This window comes from Colletes latitarsis, chromosome 2, assembly GCF_051014445.1.
Source record: "Colletes latitarsis isolate SP2378_abdomen chromosome 2, iyColLati1, whole genome shotgun sequence".
Classification (NCBI taxonomy): Eukaryota; Metazoa; Arthropoda; class Insecta; order Hymenoptera; family Colletidae; genus Colletes; species Colletes latitarsis.
In genome coordinates, this window is record NC_135135.1 from 25,519,946 (window position 1) to 25,539,650 (window position 19,705).

A 19,705-nucleotide genomic window follows, 5' to 3' on the forward strand; every position below is an offset into this window, starting at 1 on the left:
ATATATCCTCTGCCCTGGGTTAAAACATTTTTAATAACCCAGAATATATAAACAAAAATTCTAACAAATTCAGTACAGGTACCATCTATATGTGTGAATCAAAATTGTGCAATTGCAGACGAATATTCAATTTTATTTATATATATCGTGCACGAGTGAAGATCGAGAGACCGAGTGATTCGTATCGGTCCGTTGTCGGGGTGTGTTGGCGCGTTAAATATGTAATCGTCGGTATCGAATAACGATGTAGCCGTCTTGGAACACGCAGTTGATCACCACTGACGCGAATTTGTCTACACGGGCGATTGTGGTCACTCGATGCAGGAACGACAGGGCCCTGGTACCCGTTGATCCAGTTCCCGGTCCGGTTTATACGTTGAACTTCGCCCTCGAAACGGGGCCAGTCCTGTCAACACAGAGGCGCGCGCACAGGATGACAAATGTTGTGGCGACTGCTAATGTTGCTGCACAACAAATTATATTACGAGGTGATAAAATCTATTCGCAACTTGGACAAACGGCGCTCGAAGACGGCACCGCGTTTAGAGTCGAGCGCCCTTTGATCGATCTTTTTTCGCCCTACTTGCCTTATTCCGCCACTTTCAGCGCCTTCGCGAAATAATTCTCGAAAACCCGGGAGGATTAATCGAGCATCGCGCTTACATTTTTCATTTTCTGTTGCAGGTGTCTCGCGAAGGATGGATTTGCCGGGAAGGACTGCCCAGATTCTTTTGTCTCTTAACACGTTCATTTGCATTTTAGGGGGTTAACTTGATATACCGCGAATCCTGACGATATTAGAAAAATTAAAGAGATTTTGTTCGTGCATGTAACGAATACTCAAACTATTTCTCGTATGGAATTGAACTCGATACGGAAAGTATTCCGCAGCGAACGTGTTAAGATGCATCGCGGAACATTAGTCGCAGCTACGCGGGGAGGAAGATTATGCGATAGATCGAGTGAATTTTACATTTACCACGTTGACTGCCGAGAGAGTATCGTATGTTTGTGGCACAGTGAATTTTTCGCTGTTTTAACGAGCAATTATAAGAAATTTACGTATGGGGGTCACCGACATATTATCAATAATATACAATGGTAATTAATCGCAACGGTGTGAATTTGGAATGAATGTTGAAACAACGTTCGCGTTAGCGAATTTACCAAAGAGCGTATGCAGAATATTGCGTCTATTACTACTTTAAAATAACCATCGGATGGCGTAACCCAGGTTTTTCTGGACAACCCTTTAATACCAGATTTCCATGCTCGAAATTTCAGTCGTTGTTTACGTTCTAAAGGGACAGATTTATCCAACTCAAAGTAGAGTAATATTAATCTCATCGTTACAAATTTAACAAGACTGAAGATACCAACGGTGTCTAAAAAAACATTAGATACTGGGAGAAAGGTTTGCAACGAAATTAATCGAGACTTCGAAAGTTCGCGTAGGGGTTAACTGTTACAAACTCGAGGTCGGTGACCCCCTCCGAACGGCAGTCAGTGTGTCGAACTTTTTGGGTAAAAATGATCCTACGCGAGAATAGTGCTGGAGAAGAAATCGAGAGACGAAATAAACGCAGCAGGGTCTTGACCCGTGGTTCATCAGGCTCCTATCCTCCATTCCCGTCGCACGTTCTCCTCCTCAGGCATTAATTTTATTCGTCGAAGCCGCGCAGACACCGTACGGTAAGTACGTGCTACATTATTGGCCAATATCGGGCAGACATGAGGTTCGAGCCGTTTCGACTGAGCACGACCTCCATTAACCGCGCCATAAACAGATAATCGCGAATTTCCCGGGCGATACCGTTTGCCCAATCAGATAAACCGGGAACACCGAGATATGGAATTATTGTCTACGCGTTCCACGGCTCGTTCTCGCGGGAACGCAGTAACTACGTATCAGGGAACGGATTGGGGTCTCTCGACGCAATAATTGAATCGAAATTATTCACGGCGTTCCGGGCCCTCGACGAAAGATGGCAACGATACGTTGGAAATTACGGAATCGCCAGGAGCGTCCGATTTCAAGGGTAGCTTGGGTTGAAAAATTTTCATTATTCAATATATCGAGGGTATCGTTAATTTCGATCTTCCAGGCGTCGCCAGGCGTTAGAAAACGGCGACCTCTTCCAGAGGGTTCGAGTCCTTGAGGCATTTGACCCTGTCGATCGATTTCGAAATTATTAAATCGTTGTTTCGTTCGAGAGAGCCGTGTGTCTCGACGTAAGGCTCGCGTTTCGTTCTTGGGGAAAAAAAGCACAAAGGCGACGTTTTCATTCCGCGAAAACACGTGTCTGGAGAACATCAAACGGCCGGTCGGCGCAGCTAGCGGAATAAAATTTCCGCGACCTTTCGCGTTATTACGGGGGTAGGAGGTGTACGGGGTGTAACAACCGGCACGCCGTGATCCGAAACGCGGGGCCTTTCGTCTTTGTTTGTCTTGCGAAGCGCGGGAGAGCAAGCCGCGAGGGCGAGAAAGAGGAGCACTCCGTTAATCATTATCCAAGGGTAAGTCGAGAGGCGAAGGAGAAGCCTCCTTTGAGGCCGGACCACGGTTGCTCTACCCGGAATTCCAGGGCCTCGGATTACAATTTGGCGAGTCCAGGCCGAAGGGAGAGTAAAATGGCCGCCGGCGGTGGGTAGTTTTGCCCGGCGTGGGGTGGCTACGAGGGTGGCTAACTGGGTGGTCGACGAGGTCTGGAAGGAGTAGGAAGAGAAGCTGGAGGTCGGTAAAGGGGATAGCGGTGGCTGAGGACTGGGGCAAAGGGGGGCTGATGCTAGCCACAACCCCTTAAGGGTCGAACGAACCCTTGCACTACCACACCGAGTCCAAGAACCGTCTCTCTCCCTCTTCCTCCGTCGTTCCGTCCTCCTCTCTCTCGTTCTCGACCGCGTCTACCTTCTCCGTCCCGTTCAGTTTCTCCACATCCGTGTCCTCCTCTCTTTCCGTTCTCTCGCATTTCGCGATGCCTCTCCGTCGATCCCTCCCCGCGGCCCCTTCGACCCTCTTGCTCGTCTCGTTCTCTTTCGTCGTCCCTTGCCCCGCGCAGCCACCCTCTCGGCTGAACAACCTTTATATCTACAGCCACTATACCCACCACCACCACGAGCATCGCACTACCTACCTCGGTTACTCGTGTGTTCCACGAAGGGGCAAAGGGGGTGGCCAGAGAGGGTTGGATCGAGTCGAAGCGTGAGAGGAACGAACGCGGCCGTTGCAGGCGGACTGAGACCACCAAGAGGGAGAAACGGGCTTGCTGAACAGGAGAGGGAGTACATAGAAGCGAAACACGAAGCAGGACAGACACCGAACGCGAAGAGACAAGGAGAGAGAGAGAGAGAGAGAGGGGGGGTGGCTGGGCGAGAGAGCGAAACGGGCGCAAGGGTGGAATTTTAGAGCCGGGGACTAGCCTTAAAATACACGCCGCGCGAAATACCGGGCGTGAATTAGAGTCCGCGCTGTATACATGGCTCCTGCGGCCACCGACGAACGGGAACGGACGAACCTTCGGAATTTTCGCCAGCCGCAATACCGTCAGCTACCCCGCCGTTTCCACGCCTTGGCGTTTCGCACCGTTCCGGGACGGACCTTGTATCGCGCGACGCACAGAATTCCACCGACAACGACTACGACGCCCGTTGATTGTGACACATTCCGCAATTCGTCGACGCGCGACGATTGCTCCAGTCTGCGGCTTCGCAAACCCCGCAGGTCGCTCCGATGGTCCAATTTCTTTTTCGCGGCGCTCCTCCACGAACGCGCGACCCACCTCAGCCAAAGGTAACCGGTAATCGCAGCTTCGCCAACTACACTTTACCTAAATAATCGCTGCATTCTATGCAATTGCAAATTCATTCCTCTTTCGAAAGATTCGCGAAATATTTTAACGAATCTGTCGAAAGGATTCAATATGGTTTAGGTTAGAGGGTAGTTTTTATTTCGGACGCACAGTCTATGGAACGAGCCGATCGTTCGTTAGAATTTTTCCAACTACTAAAGAAGAAGACTTTGTCGACATGTATTGCATTTATGGGAAATTTTAATTCCCAAAAAAGTACAGAATGCTCTTATAGAAAATACATAGGATAGAAATTATTATATTTAGGAGTTGAGACAACCCTCTGCAAAGCTCCCATTTTATTAATTCTAATAGTAAAAATATGAATTTGCATCAAGATTCGCAGTCTAGTTATAAGCGACGCGACGAAATTAACACTGTTGAATTTTAAGTATATTTATGTAGAAACAAGCACGTCGACATCGTGTCCTATATAACTTAAATCTTCTCGTTTACAGAAGAATGTTTTAAATAAATGTATCGTTTCCTGGAGGTTCACCAATTGCTAGGAAAAGGTGTTCGAGAGAAATTTAATTTACAAAAAGATACAACGTAATCCTTATATCAAAAATCAAGGGTGTAAATAATATCCTTCGAATTAAGTGCTTCTCTTGGGAAGAGAGGATCCTTCTACCCAAGAAAGAAACAAGAAGGTTACGGGAGAGACAAATAGGTTACGTCCGGAATCAAAGGCGTACCTTGAATTTTAACAGGTCGAGAAGAATAGGATAGATGGTCGTTTCCGAGAGCTTCTTTGCGAATCTCCGCGCGATCGTAGAAGATTGTATCATTATTAGTCGCGTTCGCGGCGTCCACAAATGAGCCAGCACCGTGTAATCGCTGGAAAGTAGAAAGCGAAGGAACTTTCCGAGACAAATGCAAATGCGTGCCTCGAACTGGCCGTGCTCGAAGAAAAAGTTTCGCATAATTACCTCGCTAAAGACATTGATTAAACCTACGGTTTACTTCGCTCGCGAGTCTCGCGAAGTTTTGTTTGGCACCGGTGTTTTTCTAGCGGGAAAAACTACGGGCTGAAAAATATTTTGAAAGATCGGGCGAACGAAAATATCGCGAACTTTGCTTCTATGCTTCTCCTTAAAAGCAATTCTCTGCTCGTCGATAATAAATCAAAATTAAAGGAGTTGATCGAGCTGGAAGAATTAAAAATTTAATTTTTTTTCGATTCGAGGTCCCTTGAACGCCTACAGCAACGCACAAAAATAAATAAGAGACAGATACGTTGCTCCATAGGATATCCAAATTGTTTCGACGCAAATTTTACGTCCTCGCCGTAAAGTTGAAAACTTCCCCGCTTTGTCGTGTATTCCGGATGTTAGAGATTTCTTCGTACGAGGGTAATCTAAACGGAACTCCTTCGTGGAAGCTTACGATTTTCTATTCCTCTGCTCGCTAAATGTTGTACGCAAAGAAAGTGCGCCGGTAAGTATACACTTACTTACGCACGGCTGTGCGAGTAAACCGAGTTCGAAAACGGGAATAACGAATAATAATAAGGAAACTTGACGCAATTAATTTTTCCTTTTCTCGGTACAAGGTCTAACGAATAGGGGCGGCTACGTCGGACAGAAAATCGTACGTTTCTGCCTTGGAGTAGATTTAAGAACCCACCTTAACCAACCCTGTTCAACCATCTTTCCCTCCATTCTTTCTTCATGCTATCCTGTACGTTTCAACTTGAGCTTTAGGAATGTTTTTTTGGTCGAATTTTACTGTACGATTTTTTCTCAGCTATCTAGGAAAATTTTCAAACGTTTAAGTTTGTTAAAGTCACTCACTGTTGTTTAGATCAGAGAGTTATAACATGCTTCGTAACAGTTGCTAAGCTTCGATGGTTACTTCGATCTTACTAGATTTTAAGAAATACCGATTTAGAGTATCAATTAACTCGTAATTTCATAATTTAACTAATAGTTTCTTTCTACAAACCTACGAGTAAAATTCAATTCGAGAGTTAAGTTTCGTAAAAAAGTCTCAGCCGAGAAATTATTGCTCGACTTTTTTTGGCGAAGGATCTAGTTTCTGGACGTTTTGCGCGAACTTTCTCGGACGTTGGTTGGGTCCGTTGGCTACGGGGGTGGTCGTACGGGAGATCAGATCCCGAGGGAGCGGAAGTCGAAGGTTTTTTCCGGTGCCAGGTCGACGTCGACTCGGCGACGATACCGCACGGATTTAACTAATAAGAGCAATTAGCGCCGGGGGTAGTAACTAGTGGTGGTTTGCCCGCCATGGCATGTCTCTCGCCTGGCGGTCGCCTCGGTCAATACCCACCGGACAAGATGGCCGACGCCCACTCCAACACAAACTCAAAGTTACATACATTTATGTACTCAAATGTATAACCCACCCCCTCCGCACGGAGTTGCCTTTCTCCTTCCGCCGGCTTCAACCCTCCCGGTCTCGCCATCCACTCGGCTACACGGACACCGAACTTCATCATTATTATCTCGCTGCCCCGGTATCCACCTTCCCGGCGTGCGTGAATTTTGCAAAACCCACGCGATACTTGCGCTCGCTTCGCGACGACGGCCTCCTGGACGCGTAACACGCGACTCGGAAATTTTATGCGATCGGTCCACCGACGGACAATCATTTTTCTCTGCCAACTATATTCCAACCCCTTGCCTCGATTCTTTTACTTTCTTCCCCGTTCTGAACTTTTCCTTGCAGAAATCCCGCTCCGCGTTCAACAGTTTCAACGAATTTTCACATTTCTTTTCTCCGCTTCTGTGTCCACTATCACTGTTTCAGAATTTCTGACGTCGATAGTGAATTAAAGCTTGATGGAAAATTAACTTGTTGCTTGGCTCTCTTGTTTTACTTTATATTTTACTACGTTCGCTGAGACGCTACAAAATGTTCAGCTTGACGAGCATTAAATGCTTGTTTCGTATATTTTAATGAGACTGTTTTATAACCATCTTAATTTCGAAAGTAAAGCTTCGTCAATTATTGGGCCTGAAACGCAAATTAAACATCGACAGAAATAAATACGTTCACGAGAATTTCTACACTAATGTAATTAAAACATTATTAAAACAGTGGATATAAGGACTTCATAGTAGAACATTGAATTATATTTAATGCATCAGTCTCAGATTGCTAGAAGATGTTCCTAATATTTTTCACGAGCATTTGCAAGTTTCATTTTATTATCTACTTTTCGTCTACAGCGATAACAAACTTCGAACGCGAGAAAAAAGTCCGAAAAATAGTTTTTCAACCCCCGAAGCAAAGAATTTTACATCGTACTGTTCCCAGTTGCAAAAATATCTCCAAAGGAAGTCGTCGGTGGAAGATGCATGTTGGATCGCGATGATGTCGAGTGTAAATTAAAATTTTTCTCGACAAATTACGGAAATTTCGCAGCGTGACGTTTTAACGAACCCTCAGCCTCTCGCCTAACTCGTTAGGCTGGCGACATATCCCCAAAGAGATCGGTCGAGTAGGCACGTCGAAGCTGTCCTCGATTGGTCAGCAAAAAGGGGTGGCGAGCCCAGGCGTGCGATTGGTCAAAGCCACCCTTCTGGTAGGCGAATACTGACCCTTCGGGGGTGGATTTCTCTCCCTTGAAAAATATCGGCAATCTTTTGCAACCCCCCCGGTGCAAACGGTGAGCGGAGGGGTAGGTCGCAGAAACGTATGCGGACGTTTCAGCAACCCGAACTGATTCGTTTCGCGTTGCATATTTTCTCTCCCCCCGATCGTTTATTCAGCAACGAGGAGGGTCGTACTCGCCCGTAAATTGGACAATTGATAGCAAAGTATCGCGTGGAATAAATTTTCCAAAAATTTTGATAGTCTCTTTGACTTTGGAGGATAGGTCTGAGGAGTACAACTAAAATTGCAACGGTTAGTTTTAATAACCGTGGTCGCAGTGATTTAGAAACGGGGCGTTCCAGCCGCAAATTGGGAAATTTAAGGCAAAGTATCGCGCCGAGGCCCGCGTAAAGAGATGTTTGAGCAATTGATTTAGGAATATCCATTTAATTAGGCGGAGACGCGACGGAGGCTAGGAGATCAAGAGCTCCGGCCGACAATACTTCCCCGGTTCTTTATCGGGAAACCGAGAAGGATGGTCGCGAGAACGGCGGAGTATCGGCAATAATGAGATTGAAATTAATTCGACGTCGTGCCGGCCGACGAGATATTCGACGATAAGATAATTCAACAAATTTGCCCAACTAAGCCTCGGATTCACCTTCCGTGATGGCGTCCGTATTACCCTCTGCTTCGTTATTCTCTTTGCTCTGGTTCTCGGTTTTTTTTTTTTTTTTCTTCGCGCGATATTTAACGCCCCGCCAGGAGACAATACAGGCGCCCAGGAACGCCGGTTTCGCCGGTTGACAAATGAACATTACTTAATCTTTTAACCGGGAACGAGACAGCGTCGCGAACGCGACCGAACTAATCCCGCGCAATTGTTTTCGTCCATGTTGACTGCTTATCTGGCTTAACAGCCGACTAATTCCACGATCTAACAAACTTCGAGTTCCGCGCCTCTTCCTTCCCGGTAGTTAACCTCCGTTGCAGTTTTTCGTTCCATCCCGAAAGGGACCCGGGAAATGAACACCGGACATTAAGATACAGCGAACAACGTAATCGCTTAACGCCTGGCGAGATCATACGTGTCTGCAGGAGATAGCGAAATGGCTGTCGTTTAAGGGGAAACAACCGTGCTCGCGAGCTATCGCCAGCCATGAGAAGAATGCGCGAATATTATTTGCTCGATACGAATCGTTTTGCATCCGCGTTAAGTGATTACGCGAATTAATATACTAACTTTTTAGCGCCCCCCTTTTTACCCTAAGATGGTAACGAAATTTCTGTGGCCATGATAGTAATTTAAAACGTACAAATATGCTCTCGTTTAGGGGAGAACTCAACAAAAATTAAACTATTTTTTAAGAACGAGACTATTTTTCTCAAACTATTTTTTAATTAATTACCTATATAGAAGTATATTATTAGTCAAGCAAAATATCGTATGAGGTATTGATCTCTCGTGTTTCTAAGTAGTCCTATATCCGCACCAACTAGGCTAGTACATTTTCAACGTTGCAAAATTTAGAAGTAGAGGCTCGAAATATAATATTGTAATTCTCGATGTTAAGGTAGAACGCGATTTTCTCGTTCGAGTTTCAGGGGTACAGGGGTCTCTCTCGCTGCAGGGGCTAACCGGATCCTAGGGGAGGAAATTTTGTAGGGAAGTGTACCACCTATTAGTAGGCAACCGTGTATTGCATCGACGCCGCCCGAGTTCGGGTAGCTCAGGTGCGAGAAACGAAGAAAAAGTATGAGATCCTCGAGCCGATATCACCCCCTCCGCTCGTAGTTTCCAACTTATTTTCAGCCGTGAAATTGTTGCATCGCGTGAAGCGAGCGCTTGAAATTTGCACGAACATTCGGAACCGTTCGAACGGGAACATCTACAGTCTATATTCGATTCAGATTTGTTTGGATTAAATTCCCGGTGCATAATTAATTGTTACATTCGACAATGTAATACGATTATGTAACAGAATTTCTGGAAACACTGCTGGGTGCAAATCCCCAGTTCGAACTACGTTTCTCAAGTTTTGCGGTTTTCGGAATCAACCCTTCGACTACGGTCAATTTTAACGCAAGCACAAATTGTATATAGGGTTAATTTTATTCCAGAATGGAATATATTTTTTACGCGTTGACTGTATATACTAAAATAAATACACAGATTTACATAGATAAAAATGTGTAACGTAATTCAACAGGCCTTCGGTTCGGTATAAATGCTATTATACTATTTAAATTTAACAGACGCAACTCCGAAACTCGACGACACCGCGCGCCCGACTAATCGTCGCGTAATTAAAAGGAAGAATCGTAGCGCTCCGCGAAAAAATGTGTCACGGGTCGAGGAGAGGCGAGCGCCACGAAAACCGTGAATTCCCCCCTCGAAAAAGGGGGGGAAAAAGCATCAAAAATGTCCCACATTTTCGAGTTCGAGGGTCAAAGGAGCACGAGAAAGAGCCCCGGAGCGTTTCGCGAAAGAAAAAACGCGAATTCTCGAAAACCCGAAAAAATTCGGCGAAACGACAGGCCACCGCGAACGCCGCGGAATAGTCGGGCGAAACGTCGCGATAAAAAAAGGGGAAAAGGAAGGAAGGCGTTTCTCTCTTTTCCGTCCTCGTCTCTTTTTTTTTTCGTATCGCGTTGACTGCTCGTAGCCGCGACGCTGTTTTCCGCGGTCGCGACAACGGAAGCGTGGGCGTGGGGGGAACGTTTGACATATTTTGTCCGGAGAAACGACAGATCAGGGACGAAAGCCGCCGGTACGAGAAAGGGTTGGGGGCGGGCGAGCACGGGGGCACCTCTGCTTCTGACGTGGAGATTAGTGTCCGCCATTGTGGTGACGTCACCATAGTTAACACGCATTCAAACGGGTCGGAGGAACGAGCGGCGAAATTATTGACCAGCGAGAGGCGGGGGCGAATCGACGATGCACCCGCGGTTTTCTTTCGATCGGGGCTCGATTGTCCGAGGAGGCGCGGGGGTGGACGAGAAAGGGGTTGGTCTTGGTGGAACGGGATCCACGGAGGGGGCGGATGATCTATCGCCGCGGTCGAATCCCGGTCGTCGGTCGACTACCGCGAACGTGCCAGAAGTCAGCTGCCGGTTGACAGATGAATGTGCCCGGGTAGAACAATGGGGACCGACCAAAAATTAACGGCATTGTCTTAACTTCGAATTCGCGCGGCGGCTGGTGTGTTTGCTCGCGCCGAGTCGATTACCGCGAAACAGAGAGACGCGCGCGTACCACCCTCGCCGACTTGGAACAGAAGAGAGAGAGAAAGAGAGAGCTTTCCGACACCGGGGCTTTCGATTACGCGCCCGACGACGGATTGTCCCGGGCGTTACTGCCGGATTTCGAACTTTATGACGTGTATTTTGGCTTTGACGCGTTCGGGAGATGAACGAGCGCGACGAGACGCGCCCCGTGAACGCGTTTACGGCGCCTCCGCGCGCGATACGCGCGATAAAAGCACCCCGGGTAACCCATCGGTGGCGGTAAGTCCGCGTAATATGCGCGGGGATGCGCCTCATCGGGCTACGCGTCTTTCGTTCGATGCTTTTTCCGGTGTCTCGGGCATTGGAAAATGCACCGCGAGCAGGAGAATTTTCTTTCTTGATGGAACAGAGAATTTTTCAGATATTTGACGTAGTTTAGAACAGTGTCGAATGAGCGTTGATTGTTCGTCTGTTCGTTTAAATTAACGCCCCTGTAAAGGGTAAAATTTCGGTTGAGAAACGCTGGTCTTGGGTGGTGTAAGTGGAGAACATCAGAAGAAAGTGGCACGCTCGAGCCAGCTTTAGATCCTCGCGTCGCGGAAAGCCATTCATCCCGTATATGAAAATTTAAGTAAGAACGATCTTCTCGAGCGTCGTTAAGCTGATATCGTCAAAATAATAATGGTTACGACGCGTGTGCTTGATCACCTGTGTGAAAACACAGGTTGATCACTCTTCGCCATTTAGAATTTCAAAGTTATTCCACGAGGTTACGTGCAACAATTTTTATTTAAACCTGGAAACTTCTAATTGTGGTCAGACCCTGAAGATTTCGGACCACCAGGGTACAGGTTTCATTAGAAAAGAATTTCAGTGAATCGTGACCTCCATGATTCGACGCGGTGGGGTTTAGCGTAGCGGCGAACCTGCTTCGAGGGTGCCAGTGACTCGTCCCCTTGCAACTGCAACCGAACGTACCCTAGAGCATGCACGAATGTCCTTACCTGAGGTCCAAATAGTGATTCCAACCTGTATCGCAAGATGGCGCGGTGCATTTCGCTCGAAACTGCAACTCCTATCGCGTGTGCTCATACGAATCGGGAAATGATAAAGAAACGCAGCTTATATTGTTACTTGAAAATTCGTCGAACGAATCATCAGTAAACGATTCGATTCTTACCATGAAGGTATCGAAACGCAGTTTCGTTATCGGAAAACACGATGGTCGAGCGGCGTTGCGAAACGCGTTATGCAACGAACCTAATAAGCGTCTAGTAGTAACGCCTCGGAACGAGTTAAATAATTTATGTAACGAGCTTTTTATAGTCTTCAAAGGTGTGAAACGAATCGCCCTTTGGCTTTCCAACCAATCGATTAATTAGCATCGAGGATCAATTAAGGATGAGGTTAGGTTTTACTATAGTTTTTACAGCTGCGCTTTTCCTCTTATTCAACTTAAACGTATTCTAATTATAATTTATTCTCAAATATTCCACGTATCTGTTACGAAGATGTTATTATCATTATTTTAGAGTATTTTATTTGATATGTTATTTTCGCCATACTTTTATTAGGTATATTATCATGCTATTCTATTTACTTTTTTTATTCCTGAAGAGAGAATACATAGTTACTTTTTAACAAAAAAATCGTGGAAAAAAAACTCGGGAATCTCATCTGTAGTGATTATAAATAGGAATAGAATGCAAATATTAAATTTTGTTGTCCAATAGGGGGAGGCTCGAGCCCTCAGAGCTCCTCTCCTGTGTATCCGTCATTTATAATCTTACCGTGCTGTTTCTCCCATCGCCAAATAACAGGAACACGTACGGATAATTAGTAGTTAATCAATCGAGTCATCTATTTCACTCTCTAGGAAAAACGAACCCAAGAAAAGCTCGTCCGCGAGGGTGGTGGTTGATAGGAAAGGGGGTGGCAGCAATTTAGGCCAGTGTGAGTGATGCAGACAACACGGGTTATTTAAAAACAATGTGGTTTATTTGAATCGCACAAGACATACACCGTATCTGCTATGTTTATAATTAGGGACTTCCCCGTGGAAAAGTCGGTCAAAGAGTGTCGCGTTCTTTGGCCGTACTTCGCCCGAAGACGCCTGCGTTTTCGTATTGCCTTAATGTCGATCCTCGGTTTAAAAGTGCTCCAAACGCCAGGTTAACAACCCGGTCGTTTCTCTAGAAACCGAGCTTCAGATTATTTACCCTGGATCAGAAGATTTTTCGCTAAAAATCCAATTTCCCTGCTACCGATACCTTTTGTTCGCCTCGTTTCGTTCACCCGTCAATTGCTTCGCTTGTCTGCGTTCATCCTTGCGTGGTTTTCTCTCTTTCTCTCTCTCTCTCTTTCTCTCTCACTACCTCTCTTCCCGTCGCTTACTATATTATAGGAAATACTTCTTTTTTTTTTTATCATCTTTATTTAGCTTTATTTATTTTAACTGTCTAGATACTTCGTTTCGCTATACTTCCGACATTCTTCTTTCCGTCTGGGATTATCATTTACCATTTTTATTTTATTTTTTTTATTTTTTTTTTTTTTGTTTATTTTATTTTACTCGATTTACCCTGTGTAGAAACGTTAGAAACCGACCGCGGGGGACACGACGCGATCGAACACCGTGAGACGATCTCGACCACGACGAGGGCTTCGATCGCGTCGACGATCGACGATCGAAACCTTCGGGATTTCGAATGTCGTTCGCGGCGTGTCCCGCTGGCCCGATCGCCCGTTGCGAGATTTGCGTGTGTGATTGAGTCTCATTACTTTTTTTTTTTATCATATTTTTTGTTTCGTTTGTTCGCTTCGCGAGGCAGGGAACTTGGTCCTATGGTAGGATGAATTCGAATAAGAAAGACGAGAGGAAAACTATTGGAACCAAAGCGTGGGTCCTCTTCGTCGACGGAAGCTCGCGTCGCTCTCGATTGGTCGAGGAGCCAAACAAGCGACGCGTGTCGCGGATTCTCTCCCAAAAGTCGACGGAAACGCCGTTCGTTTTATTGTTTGTTCGCATGAAAAAATTGATGCAATTAATAAGTAGTGATGATTTATTTTATTTCTCGTTCGAATAGTGACGACATTCGTCTGCCTTATTCTCCGCCCGGTTCTCCACCTCCCTGCTTTCGTCTCATTCGCTACGGGCAGTGCCATTATTTACAATATCGTATAAACGGAGCCTGGGCATGTACGTATTTCAGAATCAATCTAACAAACGTTTTTTTTTTTTTCCTTTAACTAGATAACGAGATTTTTATCTAGGGCCGTACACGTCTAACACCGAGACAACTATGTTGATATGAGTTTTTTCCTTTTTTTTCCATTTATTAATTACTCTCGCTCGCAATCATCTTCGTCGATGCACGACGAATCCGCTCGTTCGTTCCTCTTTCGCGCAATTTCAACGAACACGCATGCATACACGCACGCAAACTCACACACACACACGCATAACACGTACGCCATTCGTCGTTCGGTCACCGAAGTTTTTTTTTTTTTTATAGCCTTATTGCCTAGATCATTTTTTCATTTTTTTTTTTATTTAGGAACAGTCCCCTTCGAAAACGTTTACAACGAGGCGTTTAGGATGAACGAAAGGAAGGGAAAAAAAGAAACAGAAACTATATATCGTTAATGGAACGCAAGAAAAAGAATCGTATAATCGTTAACGGCGACGTTGGTCGCGTCGCCCGGGAATACCTCAGTCTTGGGCTAGAACGAAAGAACAGAAAACTCATCGTCAACCAACCGTCGGCCGTCGCGCGACGTCGCGTCGGTGAGCGACGATTTTCGCAGGATCAACGATACGTGCGTCTCGATCCAACGAAAGCCGATCGCTACCGGATCGCGACAATAAATATAACCAACGAACAAAACGCGCTACAATAATAGCGTCGGCGTAATTACGACGCGACCATCGAGACGATGTTTTCGCGCGTCGAACGATCAAAGAAAAAAAACTTTCTTCCGTTCGCCCACATTTCATCTTTCCTCTTTTTTCTCTTTTTTGTCCATTTCGTTTGGAACGCGAACATCTCCGATCGGTCGTCGTCGGGTCTTTTTAACGTTACGTAGAACGGCCATTCGCGTAATCGCGGAAAACAAGAAGAAGCGCGAGAATACTCGACGGACGCCTCGCGCGACGAATCATAGCGCCGATAAACCTAAACAACTTTGGCATCTTCTTAACCATTTAAAACAGTTTTCGATAATAATTTAATATCGGGATAAAATAATGAAGACGGCGTTTACAGTCGCTGCACAACCGCGTTATAATAATAGTGGCAATGGATAATAATAATAGTAATAATAATAAAGGCAATAATAATAGTAATAATGACAATAATAATAATAATATTAATAGGCAATAATAGAGATTGTAATAATAATAGTAGACAATTTAAGTCAATAATAGTACTATGATACATTTTACATAGGATCGAGCTAGGTGCTTAAAATCTAGAAACGCAACGCGTGTTCCGTTGCCATGCTTCGCGTTACGATCAAAGTATCCTAAGCGTAGACGCGTTAACAGAGCTCTCGAGATACCGATGCACGCGCGTATGTACAGACAGGATCGTCGATTCCGCGAGAAAAAAGAAAATTTATTAAAAAGAAAAAAAAAAAAAGGAAAAGAAAAACGAATAAGAAACAAAATAGAAAAAAGGAAACGAATAATCGCGGCGTCGTTGGACGCGTTGTCGCGTCAGCGACATCGGGTCTAATGTACAAAAAGATTTTCCTCGCATTTTCTCCCCTTCTCGTCCTTTCCCTTTCGTCCCTAATACATACAGAGTGTTTGCAGGTCTCCATAGTATATAACGTAACGTACATATATATACACAAACACGCTTCACATACATATATACATATATATTACGTTATACAGTATGTATAATATATCTATCATTAAATAAATAATCTTCAAATGCGATAATAAAGTCACTATGTTCATTATCCTATGTATAATATTTATATTCTGTATAATTTTTGCATTTAGATTTTATATTTATATATATATATATTTATATTCTTTATATGTATATATATATATTTATAGCGTCTTTATTTATAACTATTTATAAGGATATATTTTAAATAACTGTGCTGAGACTCGCAAAAGTGGTAACCATTCGTTCTCTAGTTGAATCTTTAAACTCGGAGCAGGTCTTTTTATCGAGTACCCCACTCTTTGTCTCTTCTCTTTCTCTCTCTTTCTCTCTCTCTCCTACGCTTGGCGGAACCGTGTGCTCTTCCGGTTCAGTGTTCGTTATCGAAAGTGCTCTCGGGTCGGCTTTCGGGTCGAGCCAAGCATCCGGAAGGGTCTCTTCCTCGTTGTGTTTCGATTCCCCGCGTACTCGTCGTCGGGACCGTTTCCAGGTCCTTCGATCGGCTATTTCCTCACCGACCTACCGCCCCTCCCCCACCTCTCCTAATCCTGAGAGGCTCTCTTGGACATTTCGGTACGCTCGGACGTCGCGTTCGACGGGGACGTCGCGTCGAATCGCGACGGTTCGGATCGGTCGTTCTCGGACTCCTACTTGCTCAGGATATGCCTTCCGTCTACTCTGTCTCTGCTTACTCTCCCGAGGAGGAAGATCCGCTGTTCAGTACACCGGGTAGGGCGGCCTGTGCGGCCACAGTGGCGGTATCGGCGGTAGGCTTCCGTTCCAAGATCAAGTATCCTTAGTACTCAAGGAGGAGTCCTCGTCTTGACTGCCCGGGTAGGACATGCCCAGCTTGGGGCCCTGCTGCACCACCACCACGCACTTCCTCATGTGCTTCTCGAGCGTGCTGGGCACCGAGAACGGCATCTCGCAGAAACGACACTTGTAGGTGTCCTTGCCGTGTCGACCGTGGGTCTTCATGTGCCTGGTGAGCTTGGAGCTCTGGGCGCACGCGTACGAACACAGCTCGCACTTGTAGGGCTTCTCGCCGGTGTGCGACCGCCTGTGAACAGTCAGGTTCGAGCAGTTCTTGAACACTTTGCCGCAGTACTCGCACGTGTCGTTTCTGCCGCTGCGTTCCTTCTTCAGCAACGGGCTGGGCAGGCCCTGGAGAGCGAGGCTGGACGTGGTGGCCTTGGTCGCCTTACGGAACTCGTTGTTCTCCAGATAGTGGGGACTCGGCAGCCAGAGGCCGCCAAAGTCCGGCCCCGAGGACCTGGGGAAACCCTGACCGGAGAATATGTTGGGCGTGGTCGAGGAATTGAAGTTGGTGGGCGACAGGGCGCTGTCTTTCTCTTTGTTGTTGTTGAGAGAGTTGGTCAGGTTCGACGGTGATTCCGTCTTGATGAATCCTCCGCGATGGTTCTCCTGGAGGGCCTGCCGGTAGGCCTCCGAGTACTGCGCTATGTTGCTCAAGCCAAATTTTTCCATCAGGTCGCCCACCAAGCTGGCCGGTTTCTGATCGACCCGGCCGCTGCTCTCCTCCCCGCTCTGGCCCTGCGTGGTGCTCAGATCCTCGGGCGTGTTCTCGGTGTCCTCGCGTTCCGTCTTCTGGTCGTTCTCCTCCGCCTCGTCCAGGTCCATGTTCTCGTCGCAGCTGGACCCGTCGTCCGGCACGGTCTCGACGCTGCCCTGAGGACTGGCCGCGTTCAGAGCCTCCTGGTGCTCCTTCCTCATGTGCTTCCTCAGTTCCGCGAAGCTGGCCAGCTCCAGCTCGCACACCTCGCACCTGGTGGGCGTCGTCTGACCGTCCTGGGTGCCCTCTTGCTGGTACTGCCTCTCCTTGTCGCGGTGACTCCGTCGGTGGACGATCAGGTTCGACTGGAAACGGAACTTCTTGTCGCACACCTCGCACGCGTAGATCGTCTCGGAGGCGGAATCGGTGATGATCGGCGTGGAGGCGACCGGCGGGCTGGTCTTCTCGCTGTCCGTCGAGTTGTTGTTGTTGTGGTGGCCGACCGGGCTCTGGTTGTAGCAGGGCGGCGAGTTCTCTTTCTGGTGGTTGGCGTGGGCGATGATCGCGGGGTTGTTCCCCGCCGGGCTCGGGGGCTCGACGGACTGCGCGTGGTTCTGGATCGGCTGTTGCGGTTGCTGCTGTTGCTGTTGCTGCTGCTGGACGGTACTTGGCACTGGTACAGGCGGTACCGGGGCAGGGGGATTCGCGTTGGTCGTAGTGTTCCCGCTATTAGGTGGAGCCGCGCCTAAGGACGGATTAGCGAGGCTCCTTAGGCGCGCCGAGTAAAAATCCAGGTTGGTCTCGAGTGGTGGCGGATGCGCTTGGCCGGCCAGACCGCGACCGTGCGACAGCTCGGCCAAGTTCGCCAGGTTGCGGGCGTTGTTCAGCGAGTCCAACGAGCTACGAACCAACGGGTCGCCGAGGTTCAAACCGTCCATGCCCCGGAGTGGATCGCCGAGGTTCTGGAGGTTCCTTGTCGCGGTCTGGAGCTCTTGGAGGCCCCTGTAACCGGCCAGCGGGTTCAGCGCCAGAAAGTCCGACCTGAACATCGGCGGGAAGCTGCGCTCCAGGTGTTGAGGTAGCCTCAGGAAGCTGTGGAGCGGGTCACCGACCAGCGACGCGGACGACTGCAGTTGCTGTCGCCCGCCGCTGCTGCCGCTCGAGTTCGTACCGCCGGACGAGTTTGCCGCCGATGAGCTCCCGGTCGACTTGCCGCTCAGGTTCAAGTGATTCGGCGGACTCAGATGGTGAGCGTGGGTCGGCGTGGGCGTCGGCGGACTCGGGGCCGGCGTGTTCGACGAGGAATTCGTCGACGACGACGGGGAGGTGTACAGCCTGGCGCCGTGCACGCTCTGCACGTGCTGCAGCAGCTCCCAGGCCGACGACAGTCTCCTGGAGCACTGCGAGCACTGCAGCCATCTCGGTTCTGAAACATAACAAAATCACGCGGCTCTGGTTAGACGTGGTAAAAAGAATCGAAATTCAACCTTGTAAGAAGCTCATCTAATTTGAACACAAGCAACGGATAACTCGTTAACGATGCCAAAATTCGCTCCAACCGAACGTTGTCGTCCGATACGGTGGACTCGAGCTTCTCAGCTTAAAAGCACAAAGAGTCGCAGTGAACGAGAAACTCCGTTGCCTGTTTCAACACTGGTTAGGCATCCGTTCGGATTCGACGCGGCCGGAGGCGATTATGCGCGCGATAAGTTACGACAGGCTGATTATCGCGGGGCTCGATGATCAATGGCGACGCGGTTGAAAATACGGGACACGCGGAGGAGCGACGCGGTGTTGGTGTCGCACACGTAGACAGAGCCGGGAACCCCAACTATCAATTTTCTGGGCACCCTTAATTTCGCGGGATCGGGATAGAAATCGGGTCCGCCGATTGAATTCGGAATTCAAACGGCGCGCCTGTGTCAAATTGCGGCTCCGCCGGCACGTTGCGTCGCGGGGGCTTAAAAATAATATCTCCGTGAAAGATGGTCGATGGCTGATGCGCCCGGGGGTGGGCGAAAGGGCGTCGAAGGCGTTGGGGGAAAGATCGGTTGCGGCAGAGCGGCTGAAACTGACCCTTAACGACTTCTCGACCCTCTTGCGGCCCCGCGAGTGGGGCAGAACGCGCGGGAGGGACGGGTTTTGAATTTCAATGTTTTTAATCTCGGAATATCAGATTTTCGGCCATTTTTCACGGTCCGTGGGATTTTATTAATTCAAGGCCACCCTCGCGGACGAACCGAGGCACAGACGTCGTCGCGATGGTCTCGCCATGTGCTCGAAGAACGACCACCCTTATTTCGCGGCTTGAAAACGACGTCGAACCTAACCTCGGGAACATATTCGCAGTCCCCGTAGTTCCGGTCGTTGGGGACGATCGTGAGGGTGTAGAGAAGCCGCAGTTTTAGGGGGCGTGCACGAGCTGCAAATTGCGAAACGTTATTGTTTATTTACTGTAAATAAGTCCCGTTACTACTATGTATTTTATTTTTATTTAGTCGAAACACCCGTCGCGAGATTTTGCCTTTACTTTCCATTGTATTTTTTACTTAGAATGGGGTTATTTAGAGGCGTTCGTAAATCGCTGTGAAAGTTATTTCCGTACATTTTCTTATTATCAAGTTCGTTTTCCATATTACGTCGTTTCAGAATAGTTT

At 47.5% G+C, this 19,705-nt stretch overlaps 1 protein-coding gene across 1 annotated transcript in view; it reads right to left on the minus strand.

Moving 5' to 3' along the window:
* Positions 1-14,703: 14,703 nt before the first annotated feature.
* The window catches only part of Cph (BCL11 transcription factor chronophage), a 38,831-nt gene continuing 33,829 nt past the window's right edge, over positions 14,704-19,705 (minus strand). Inside the window, exon 3 of the mRNA XM_076783921.1 lies at positions 14,704-18,474. Within this exon, the coding sequence (XP_076640036.1) occupies positions 16,322-18,474 (2,153 nt within the window). The 3' untranslated portion in view covers positions 14,704-16,321. The remainder of the gene's footprint in view (positions 18,475-19,705) is intronic.